The sequence below is a fragment of the Fundulus heteroclitus genome, unplaced genomic scaffold, assembly GCF_011125445.2.
Source record: "Fundulus heteroclitus isolate FHET01 unplaced genomic scaffold, MU-UCD_Fhet_4.1 scaffold_797, whole genome shotgun sequence".
Lineage (NCBI taxonomy): Eukaryota > Metazoa > Chordata > Actinopteri > Cyprinodontiformes > Fundulidae > Fundulus > Fundulus heteroclitus.
In genome coordinates this window covers 5,326-18,070 of record NW_023397249.1, presented here as the reverse complement: position 1 = coordinate 18,070, position 12,745 = coordinate 5,326, and the positions used below count along the sequence as shown (strand labels likewise).

General features: G+C 43.3%; 1 protein-coding gene across 1 annotated transcript; it reads right to left on the bottom strand.

Moving 5' to 3' along the window:
- Nucleotides 1–2,502: 2,502 nt before the first annotated feature.
- On the bottom strand, nucleotides 2,503–9,780 carry LOC118562026 (protein sprouty homolog 2-like). The gene is made up of 2 exons (XM_036134320.1): nucleotides 9,409–9,780; nucleotides 2,503–4,477 (listed from the first exon to the last, which is right to left on the bottom strand). The coding sequence occupies exon 2, from the start codon at nucleotides 4,427–4,429 to the stop codon at nucleotides 3,386–3,388; it is 1,044 nt and encodes a 347-aa protein (XP_035990213.1). The 5' UTR covers nucleotides 4,430–4,477; nucleotides 9,409–9,780; the 3' UTR covers nucleotides 2,503–3,385.
- Nucleotides 9,781–12,745: the final 2,965 nt, after the last annotated feature.

Here is a 12,745-nt window from a genome sequence, read left to right as displayed (position 1 = left end):
TTTAATCGTCAAACACTCAGGGGAGACGGTGGGAGGGATCCACTGTCATTGGTTTTCAGTGAAATTAACTTAAGCTGCAGTTAAAAAGTGATAGCAAAATACACATTTTTGTCTAAATGAGCTTTTTCAGAAACAGACGGGCCAATTTGTTGTGAAAGGTGAGACCTGTTGAGCAAAGTTCAACCCTCATTTTCAATCTAATTCATAGTTTTGCTTCTCCTTAAGCAAATTTTTATTCACTCCTATGGGATGGCCTAAAAAAATTAATACAGCTCTTTTTGTACTTTCCGGTGGCAATTTTTTAATCTACTTTCAAGAAAAAATATGTAAAAAAGGGTAGAAATTTACATTTTCTGAGTAAATTGAATCATTCAAAACTCCTTATCAGAACTGACATATTTTAACTTACCTGGCTTTGATGTTTGCATCAATGTTTTATGGATTTATATTAATTAAATGTTTTATCAGCCTTGAGAACTACAGATGAAAATTAGCCAGTGGCGAAATCCGGTGCAGTGCTCATGTTCCTGCATGTGTGTGGTCAACTTCAGGGGTTAGGAAACTTTTATTTTATTTTGAAATAAAACTTTCCTGAGTTTGACACAAAGAACAAAACAAAACTGGAGTCATACATGTGGTAAAGGGACTGTTCTTTTCTGTAAAAAACAAAAAACAGAGGTGACAATTCCAGACCTAAAGTTTGCAGTTAATTCCTGGTTTGAACTTTAATCTCACAAGTCGCGTTCAGATTTGATCTGTTCTTTCACGTTTGACCCACAGAACGACAGGAATAGAAACGTGGAAGCACTTGCTTTGTGGATAAAGTATATATATATATATATATATATATATATATATATATATACATACACACACACACACACACACACACACAGAGGACGTCTACGTCATGGCCAAGCATCGGCGGCTCTCCTTTCCCTCCCCGCCCCTCGGTCTTTCACAGGGCCGTTTGATTGCTTAAGCCTGGCCCCCGTCAGAGAGACAGACAATGCTTCCATGAAGAATAGCCCCGCTTCCTTCCTGTCTTCCTGTGCTGCGTTCTGCCTTGGTGAACAGGGTGAATGGGCCGCTCTGCCCCACAACGACACGAACCGCGGGGGCCACGGTGGCTAAAACCAACAAAGAGAGCCGTTCTGGGGCCTTGCACCCCCCCCCCCCCAACACACACACACACACACGATTCATATCCTGTCCTCCTCCTCTTGCGGCCGCTCTGCTGCCAAATTACTGCAACTGCTCGACGGATAAACACTTGTTTGACTGGACCTTTTTTTTTTTTTCCTTCGGTGTGCGTGTGTGAATCAGCCGAACAAGTCTCTCTTGGATAATCTTGGTACGCCAGCTAAAAATAAATACGTGTCGAAAACATTTAAATTGCATGCCATAACAGGACAGATTTTAGCAGAAGACCCGACCAACAGCGTGCACCCATTGCCCCCCCCCCCCCCAGTTCCCCAACAGCACAGCCATCTCCCTATGGGAATACCAAGTGGGAGCAGGTACCCGAGAGGAGCGCCGGGGAGCCAAAATAACCCCCCTAACCATTGAGAACAGGATGAATGCATGCCGGGCTGAATACAGGGGTAAACTGTTTGGTCTTTGTCATTCAAAGTGACGCTTTTAACCCTTAGCGGACCCTCTTCCAAACAACCTTAGCCCCCCCTCGTCTCACTCGCGCTTCCCTTCTTCATTCACGGCTGAGACAATGCGGAGAGAGAGGAGGGCCGCAAAGACTAAACACCAGATCAGCTCTGCCTTTTCTGCCTCTAATGGGATTCAGCCCCGTTATTTTTTTTTTTTCCATCTCCTCCAACCACCCTGTGTAAAATGGGGGGCACGCTGATAATTATGTAAAACAACCCCCTCCGTCAAACAGGCGAGAGCAGGCTTGGCCTCAACACGTCAATCACGGCCCTGAATGCATACCGGCCTCGCAAACACATCCGCCCCGGCTGTCAACAAGCGCGAGGAGCTTCGCTTTTTTTTTTTTTTCGCCCGCAGGGACATCCGAAACAGGAATTGCCAAACCAAACTTCGAATAAAAGGGAGGAAGAAAAAAAAAATATGGTGACGATAAAAGAAATAGAAAATGCGAAGTGGTTGAAATGAACCTGGAACTTTTTCAAGAACAAAAAAAAAAAAAAATCCAGGTGCAGAGCGTGGGTTTCTTAAGACGAACGATGATGTGATGTCATTCCCGTACAACTTTACAGAGACGAGAGGTTTTCATCGAGATCAAAAAGCAGGCGTCGAGTTGTCTTTGCTCCCTCTTTTTTTAGGTTAAGTAAGCAACACAAAGTGGGTTTTATGGTGGTGACCAAATGCCAGAGCGGTGACGTCAGGTTCCTCGTTTAAAAACGGCATCGGTCCAGAAAACGAGAAGTGAAAAAAAGAGGCATAAAATTTACATTTGCAGTGTTTCACTTTTTTCATAACAACAGCTTTCCAGTACAATCAAGTAATAAAAACAACAATCCTCTGTTAGACTTTAAGGCTTTTTTTTTATTTTCATACGTTAATATATTCATCTTCTAATCCATAGTGAGCCATTCGTGTCGAATCTGCCCCCCGGAGGAGGCTAACGCCTTTAACAATGTTTTCTCAAAATAAATATTTGTCATCATAAAATATTAAAACCTTCAAATAAATATATCCTCTTAACTTTACACTAGGCCATTTTGGAATTAGAAAATACATTTGTCATTTAAGGTCAACTGTACAATTTACAGGTAGGATCAGGATTAAGACCTTTCTGTTGTAAATTACCTAAAAAACATGATTGACAGAGATTCCAGTGAATGTAGAAGCTTTGTAGGAACGGAAGCTGACGGATCCACATAGATGCAGACTTATCAAGGGTCCTCTGTCATGGCAGGGAACTTTTTTTCACAGCTGAAGTAGCAACACGCAAAAATAAAACATCTGTCATTTTCTATCGTACATGCCCTTTCCATGACTACGTTACATACAGTTAGTAACAGAAGTTTGCATTTAGAATATCATTTGTATCAAATGTTAAAAAAACGTCAAAAGAGGCTACCTGCTTGGACTGTATTAGCAAATATCACGGCACTTGAGTGAAGATTTTTTTTTTCTTTCTATTTAACAGTAGTTAAATAAGACGCCATACCTTGAAACGTGGAGTGCTTATTTTGGTTGACCATTCAAGTGAATCTCCTAACGCTAGAGTGAGTAAATGCACCTCCAGTGCCTTTACCGGTAACATTTCCTCTCAATCTGCATCGCAAGTTCACAGATCAAAGCCGTTCTTGACATGTCGGGTGGAAGCAAAGACAACCGCCGCAACGTTTTTAGATGGCAACCGATTGCGCGTCGGTCAACGTGTGTCCCATTACAGCCTGGCCTACGTTGGCGTGCTGGCGTCCTGGTAGCGTGTCGGGGTTGGGTTCTCGCATCGACAGCCGGGCCGCGCGGCACAGTCATAGCAGCACTGCAACATGGCCAGGCACCCTTTAGCCGGGAGGTAGCACAACAGACAGGGGCAGAACAAGGAGAAGAGCGAGATGGTCATCCAGCGTATGCAGCAGCGCGACTGGGAGCACGAGAAGGGCTTGTCGGCGCAGGTGTCCTCGTCGTCGCTGGAGCAGTGGTAGAACAGGCCCTTGATGCAGCAGACGCAGGTCCCGTACTCCACGGCGGTGTGCGGGGAGCACAGGCAGCGCTGGCCGCACATCCAACAGGACGGAAGCGTCCTCCGCCGAGCGCACTCCGGGCACCTGCAGCGAGCGCAGGACTCGCACTTGTTCGAGTGTTTGTCCCTTTTCGAAGGCGTTCCGCTGCCTGGCACGGCCGCCACGTCCCTGTACTCTTCGTTCAGGGGTTTCAGCTCCTCCGACTTCAGCTCGGAGCGCTTCGGCTGGTTCGTGATTATCTCGCTGCTGTTCGCCGGGCTGCCGAGGAGCTTCGCACCTGTAGAACCGCTCCCCGCACGGGTCCTGATGCTGCTCTGGGAGCCCTCTATGCTGGAGGACTGAGACACACCCTCTCTCGAAGAGAGCGGCGTATTCGCCCTTCCATGCTGAGTCACTGAATGCAGGTTGCGAAGGTTATTAGACCTCTCTTCCTCTGTCTCCTCCTTTCCATCTGTCCTTGACTCTGTTGACGTAACCGCATCAGTCTTCCGTTGCTGGGTGGCTGGAGACCTTTGAGTAGCTGAAGGCCCATCTGTGTACTCGTTACTACCACAGCTTATTCTTATCTGATCCAGAGATAACACTGGCGGAGTGTGTGGCCGTAACTGGCAGTTCGGCCCGAGATCTGACGGACCGTCTATGGTCGGTTGGGTTCTCCCTTCGTCATGCGCCATGCTTGCCGATCCAGTCGACGGCGGCAACCCCCCACGATGTCCTCCTCCTCCGTCGCTGTCGTTCTGACTTCTGGAATCCATCTCGGGACTGAAGGGCCTCTCTTGCTGGCTGGCGACACATCTGAAGTCCTGTTGGAGAGACGGAAAGTTTTTATCCGCTCGAGACGAGCATGCAAATGATGCCATGCAAATAATAACAGATATCCATGCAAGCACCGCTATGGAAATAAGCCCTACACACGGGTCAGTGTTGGGAGGATAGATGGACCTGTTTGATTACACAGTTGATCCAACAACCCAAAGCCAAGAGGCACCAGTCATTTGGACCACCAGATTCAGACTCTGATAGGAGAGGGGAGTCTCCAGAGCCACCAGCTACAGAGGCTCTTTTGTGTGCACTCAGAAACAGGGAAGTTGGTTTGCTCTGGGCCATAGCAAGTTCCACAGCCGGGCTTTATGTTTTAGGAGCAATATCGCATCTAAATGCAGTTGCTTCCCTGAAGGCTGTTTGTTCAAAACTTCCTGTTTCTCTGCACCAGCGACAGCGTTGAATAGCCATTGCCAAAGAGAAGAAAATCCACTTCCTCTCTGATCGAGCCTTAGAAAATACTCACCCTCAACCTTGTTTCGTTTTGTAAAAGAAAAAAAGAAAAAACTGCACAAAAAGCCGTTTGATTTCTCACCTAAAACGAAACAGGATCAATTTTTTCCCCTCTTGAAGTCTGGAAAGGCTGTTGATCAAAGTTCAGGTTTTTCACACGGTTTTATGGAGCTCTGGAGGAAGTCATACTCAAGAATGATATAAGTCAGAAGAAAGACTCGACCTCAGAAAGCTGAAACTAATTCTGACTCATCAAATACACACTCTAAATATTAGCCAGGGTGAAGAGTCATTTTGGCACACTAAACTGTCCATTGAGATAACATTAGTCTGTTCCAACACAAGAAGCCATCCTCAGTGCTTCTGATAGGACTGAAAGTGTGATATTTTAGTGAGAGTCGAGGACCAACTTGTTCACTGGTGACAATATACAAATGAGAAAAGAATGCCAGCAGCAGCCGACCCCTTTCCACCACATTTTTTGCATGGCTATGTTGTCAAGAAGATGAGTGACGAGATAAGATCTGCAGCAAAAACAGCCCACAGTGAGCAGAAAAGGGACTGGGCTCGACCAAATGGGAGGAAAGACATCATTCCGCGTATCCACCAGGGTTCCCCCTGAGTTTCTTGGCTTCTGTCTGGGCTCTGGTTATATATATTTTTTTCCCTTACTGTTGCACCAACGGGTCACATTCAGTCCTAGTCCTCTTCCTTTTGTGCCCACTTACTTCTGTAAATTCTGTACAGCACTTTAATCAATCTGTGGTTGTTGTGACTGTAGCTTTAGAAATAAAATGTAATTTATTGATTGTCGCATATAAGTCTATTTTTCAGGGTAATTAGGTGTTCTGATAAATTATAGAGATGAACACTTGATCAATTTGTACAAATAATTCACTTGGGGTGTAAAATGTTTATATATTAATTTTTCCACTCAGCGTTTAACATCCATTTTGGCAAGGCAAGTCTTAAGACATATGACACGTGATATTTTTGTTTAGTGCTGCACAATATTAGGAAACCAAGCAATAGTGATGTAGCAGAATAGTGCAATGATGATGTCCACCTTTTTCATTACAGTACTTTGAAAACTTTTTTAGCTAAAGGATCCATCCAACAATCTCTGATTCCTTCCATAATCTTTAATCGTCACCACATTTTGGCATGGTGACCATTACCTTTGAGGCACACACCGGCTTAGGATACACACAAATAGCATGACACACATACACAACAGACTTAGTAGCTACATTTTTCTTTTTTTTTTTTACACATTAGAGTATGGAAGTTCGTATCAGAGTTCGAGAGCTCTGATATCAGTCCCTTTGTGAACGATGTGAACCATGTTACATGGATTAGTCCCTCCTTCATGAATCTCAAGTCCTTGACACTTGGGTACTTTACAGTACTTTGGTTTGAAAGCTGCTAAAATGTTTGGGCGTACAGCTTCCACAGTCCTTTTAAATTAGGCCCCCAATGTAGAGCCAGAATGATTGGAGATTTCGTTGTCTGTATGGAACATATAGTGGTGCAGGTCCACCTAGCCTACAGCCTTTGGCTGCAATGATTTACATAACATTAGCTGTGTTTCCATCAACGTTTTTCATGCACATTTTGAAGTAGCGCTTTAGAAAAGGTGGATGGAAATGGTAAAATTCAAAATGGCTTCTTCAATTTAGCAAGACGTTTTTTTTAAGCTTGCTTGAGGTGGTTTTTGTCTTTTTAGAAAAAGAGTTAATGTGCAGAACGAGAGATGGAAGCACACAGGGCCGGGCGATATGGAAAAAAAGAAAATATCTCAATATTTTTAGGCTAAATGATGATACACAATATGCGTCTCGACATGTTTTATTTTCAGACAGTAATTATAAAAAGCTATCCATGAATCAAAGCTTTACCCCCAATGTCTCACAGGCACATTTTTTTTAACAAACAGCTTTAGATAAATATGAGAAACAGCTGAAAAATAACCTACTGGAATACATAAAAGTATAATTAGAACGCAACATAGACCATCTCAATATCAACGATATAGTCTCATCGTATAGCCTTAGAAACACATTTACCTCACATGACTGATCAGCTGTTCCCGCTGTCGGCATCTTCCTGGATATTCCCATAAGGCACATAAAACTGCATTTCTTTCTCTACGTCTCCGGACAGCATTTAACATCGCGGATACTACTTGACATGACTGAACAATCACAACCGGCCCGACAGCGACACATTCCAGAAAACCTCCCTCTCTTTTTCTAGACATGTGGTCCATGCTACTTCCTGTTTATTACAGCCACGCGTCATATCAACTTCTGACAAAATGACACTTTGCCCATCCTGGTAAAGTCACTCCAAAACCAGTAGATTTTCTTTTTTCGCAACATTTTAAACGTTTGCTCAAAATTTGCATGACAACTGGATGGAAACATGGCTTACTGACCACCATGGAGTGTAAACAAACAAATTTGCCATCTGTGAATTTTACTGAGGTAACGCTGTTTAAAACTAAAGTCTGTCAGCTATTAATAGCATGACTGTAAAGCAGCAAGCTTCAGGCCGGCAACCTAATTAATTAACCAGCTATGAGCTTGGGTAAAAAGCGTAGATTAGCAAAAAAGGGCTATTCGCTTAGTATTTTAAAGTATTTGAAGTATTAGAAAACTGCCTATTAGTAAAACTGCCTATTAGTATTAGCTCAAAAAGCAACAATTGATACTGTGATGTCCAGATGTTTGTGTTATATTGTGCAGCCTTACTCCCGATCAACCAAAAAAAAAAAAAAGTGCCCCCACACATATCGTCCTTACAAATGTGTGGGGGCAAAGACGGCAGAAAAAAAAAAAAAAAGTAAGAGTGCAAATGTGCAAACAACGAGCAACTGCGGGTTTGCAGGCATGCTCAGATTGAAGGCTGTCAGAGGGTTGGCCCCTCGTTTTACCCTGGGCTCTACGAGTGAGGGCCATGTTGGCCGCAGTGAGCGGGACGGAAAGAAGGGGGTGGTGGCGTTGTAAAAAAATTTAAAGAAAAAAAAAAGAAGTAGCGTACAGCATCAGGATTTGCTCAGTAAATATTCACTGGGGTGAAAATGTGAAAAGTGAGGTATGACATACAGCACATCGCAGACGTTTTTGTATCCTTTTTTTTGGATTTTTAGATAGCCCCCTAATACAGTGATATACCCGAATAAAATCCAGCGCAGGCATTTGCCTTTGGAAATCACTGCATCAGTAGAGGGAGTCCAACAGTTGGTAGTTTAATCTCACTGTAAATCCAGCTGCTCTGCTGAGGCCTCAGAGGTTCGTTGGAGGACGTAAGTGAACAACCGGCCTCATGAAGACCAAGGAACCCAGCAGACAGGTCAGAGAGAAAGCCGTAGAGAGGTTTTACAGCAGGGTTAGGATTATAAAACAATATCCAAAACGTCGATCCTCTCACAGACCTCCGTTCGGTCCGTCACCTGAAACAGAAAGAGAATGCCACAACGACAAACCTACCGAGACATGACCTCTCGTAGAGCGCATTAACCAGCGATAGCGGCCAAGAGGCACGTGGCAATTATGGAGGCGCTGCAGAGATCCTCCGCTCAGGTGGGAGAGTCTATTGAGAAGACGACGTGTGTGGCTATAAGAAAACCGGTTGAAGTGACATATAAAGTTTGCCGTTCGCCATGCGGACAACACACGTGACGACATCTAAAGGTTCCGGGCCTACGTGCAAAACACTATGCACGAGAAACACTGTACATCTCCCTGCACGCACCACAGCGGTGGCAGCATGGTGCTGTGGGGATGCTTATGTCCAGCAGGGACAGAGAAGGCAGCCTTTATAGTTGATGGGGAGATGGATGTGGCGGCATTCATGTCGGAAGACATGCAAGAAGCTGCAAAAAGACTCGAAACCGCGGCAAAGGCTTGTGTTCCAGTACGACAGCACCTAAATATGGGCGAACATTTCAGTCTTTAAATGTGGCATCTAGTTGGATCTTATACTCACGCTTAGATAAAGCCATCTCCACTTCACAAAAATGCACTGCAATGCCACTTTGTTTTGACCAGTCACATAAAACCCCTCTAGAAAAGGTTTTGAAGTTGTGTAAAGAAAAAATAAATAAATACTGAAGCAAACCTCTGCGTCTCTGAGTCAAAAATTATGAGCCAGCTTTGAATGTGATTTTAATTTCTCCACCAGACACCAGCACGCAGGCAAAGAAGTAAAGAATGTATTACTTTAGTAAAATCAAACAAATTTTGAATGAAGTGATCAAAAAAAATCGCCTATTCTAAAGATTTTTAAGATTTAAACACTATTTCATTAGAAACCCACTTGCGACTCACAGAAAATGGCGTAAAGACGTTTACGCAGCCAACAAGTGCGTATTGTAGAAAAAACACAAATAAACAAAACAAAAACAAAACAACGGCTTGAGTCTATGCGCGTGTAATAATAAGAGGCGCACACTCACCGTGCTTTCGACACCCCTGCTCCAGTTCAGGTAAAACGAGTCCCGAGTTTCTTCCCCACTCCGACAAGCTCAGTCGGGAAAGCCGTGCTCTGCAAAATCCATTGAGAAAGTTTCCGAGCGTCGCTCATCTCCCCGACGCGCCGCGGCGTGAATCGGACGTAAATCCCATGTTCTGCGTAAGAGCACGAGGCACTGCAAACATCGGTCGGAGCAAGAAAAAAAAAAACTCCGCGCGACTCCTGTTTAACAAAGAAACTTGCGGCCCACAAGTTAGTTTTCTCGGCGTGGTTTACCCGACACTCTGAGGGGTTGCAACTTATTATTATTTTTTTCTCGTGTTTTTTTTTTCTCTCCCTCCCTCGCGCTCTCTCTCTCTCTCTCGCTCGCTTTCCGGAGAGGAGGTCGGGATTTGGGCCGTGCTGAAGAGCGAGAGAGGCGGGGGGGGGAACAGAGTGCTTGTTGTTGCAGCGGATATCTCGCATCCGGTGCGCAGCCATTGGCCGCATGAAGAGCAGCCACTCACACCCAGTCTGATCAATTGTACCCGCTGCGGGCCGACTGCTGGGGAAACACGAGTCCTGCTGCACGGCCCTGGATTTCTTATCGCCGCTGACCCACTTTTTAGGTTGCCACGTTGCACTTCACGCAACGGCGGAGGTTCATTATGCTGCTGGGGCAACATGGTGTTTGGGTAGTTTAAAACAGAGAGCAAATGTTATCGCACAACCAAGCAGCACGGCCCACCTTTAAATTAGTAGATTTGTTATTACTCCCAGTAATTAACCGGATTTAATTGTCGAGGCGCCAGGTGTTAAATAAAATATGGAAAGCCGCTTTGGTCATTAATCATATCCTTACCAGCAAGGTCTGTTGTAGTGAACAGGAGTAACAGTGCCGCCTGCCGTTTAATTAGCGCTACTGCATGCTTAATATATGGAAGCAGGTGTTTTATTAAGTGGCGCAAAAATGACAGCGCCAACATACATCAGCCAGTATGGCGAGCCAGCTTAGACATAACCATGTGCGTTCCAGCTTCAGCTGGTAACAATAAACGCTATTTAGTCCCCACTCACTGCCACCATGGGTCCCTGAGCAAGATCCTTAGCCCCAGATTGCTCCCCGGGCGCCACTCAGTGTAGGCAATCCACTGCTCCCCAAGGGATGGGTTTACATGCGGAGACAAATTTCCCCTCTGTGGGACTATGAAGGAAAATATTTAATAGGGTTCCAAAAGTGTAGAACCAGCATGTTAAATTATTGTGATGCTGAAAACAGTTAATGTTTATAGGGGCTGTGAAACACCTGGATTTACACCTGATGGCAAATATTTAATGACTCCGCCCCCCTGTTTTGATAGCCAGATAGACCTAGTAAGTAAATCGCTTAAAGGCAGACTTTCATACGAAGCATAATCTTCACTTGGAGATGATAAAAATACAAACATTATTTGTATTATTCTTATTTTCTTAAATTACTCCTTCTTCAGGAGTAAATGCTGCTTGTCAAGACTTTGATAGGACATTTTTGACCAATCTGTATAATCTGACCCATCTGTATAATTGATTGAACTTCACTTTGTAAGTGCCATGAGATGACATGTTTCATGAATTGGCGCTATATAAATAAAATTGAATTGAATTGAACTGGTTTAAAATATGCTCAACCAACATCATACCGTGCATCAATGATTATAGAAATAAGGTGAATGTAAAAGTTTTGCTTCTGGTCAATCAAAACATAAAGCAATGTGCTTATGTTGATAGGATCAATTCTCTTTTCTTTTGCTGTTTGGTAGGTGTCCTACAAGGCTGTTCTTGGGTCAGGGTTTAGTTTATTTTGATAAACTTTTTAACTCATTAGGAGTTTACATGCACTCATTAATGGGAGTAATATACAAATTCTGCCATGTTGCTTATATATTTGAACCTATAATTTCCCACTGTATTATGATTATACCTCTTAAATTACTTTTAAAAACAACAGTCATTGTTGTTTGTTGTGGGTTCTTGTTCTTCCTTCTTAAATTTTAATCTTGGGTGAGACTGACCAATAGGATTCTATTTCTCACATTGATTATCAGAAGACAGATTATTATTGGGGAATCCCATTTGTCTTTGGAGGCTGTAATCTCCGAGTCCCAAGTTGCAGAAATCGACCGAAAAGCACTCTGAAGTTGGAACGTCAACTTGGATGGTTGGAACAACAGCAAACCCCAACTTTAAAGGAGCTATAAGTAAGATAATTACAGTAAAAACTTCCTAAATCATTCTCATTTGTCACTTGGGATGAAAGTAACATTCTTTATAAACAGTCGGTCGTCTCCATCAGCAATGTCTTAGTCATGTTTTCCTCCTTTCAGACCTAGAAGTATGGTCCAGAACTACTTCGGTACAGAGTGTAGCCCATGTTTACTTCCTGGTTCCTGAGCCAGTCATATGAGAGTTCCCAGGGTTCCTAACACAGAACACAGCATTTGGTATTTTATCTTGGCAAAAGAGCCACAGCCTGCTAACATGGAAGCCAGTAAGAGAAGCGGACCAGAAATAGAACACAATACAACATTGTAGACCTATCTTATGGAAGTAAAAATTCAGAAGGGTTTCACATTGTTTAAAAATGGTATATTAGATTGTTGTGATTGCAAGCTGCTGTACTGATTCTAACCACTAGGTGTCCGTATTATTTACAGCTCCTTTAAAATCCAATTTGGCTGCCACACAAACAAGAAGTACTTAGTTTCATGTTTGACAAATGAAACGTTTATTTCAAAGACTGAAGGGCTTCATCACATTAAATTAATTGCAACGAATAGTACAATTGAACTTTTGTTTCAGAGCATGATGCTTTCTGTTAAGAATGAATAAATAGATGAAAAATTCACTGCTAGGTAGCTATCCTGGTCAGTGACGCAACAGTAGCTTAATGCACTAGTTTTCTGACGTCTGAGGTAACTGGATGCCTCATAAGAAGACACAGTGAATTACCACAGAGGCAAAATAACGTGCTGGATGTCATTTAAAGGTTTTAAAATATTGGTACAGTTTTCCCACAGATGGACGAATTTTCTAAATTTTAGATCTTAGAAGTTCATCATAACAGTATCTGAACAACAAATTGGTCCCCACAGGTAAACTCTGTGCATTTGTTTAACACTATATTTCAATAAAATGTTATTTTCCGTGTTAGCTTGTGTGTCGTTAGCTGGACTGTTTGCGTAGTTGATCACACATTTCCTTTGTGTATTAAATAAGTGTTCAATACCACTGGCATGGCCAGACAAAAGATGAAAATAAAATAAATTAAGAGCAGCATTCATCCTTTGGGATTTTGTGGGCGA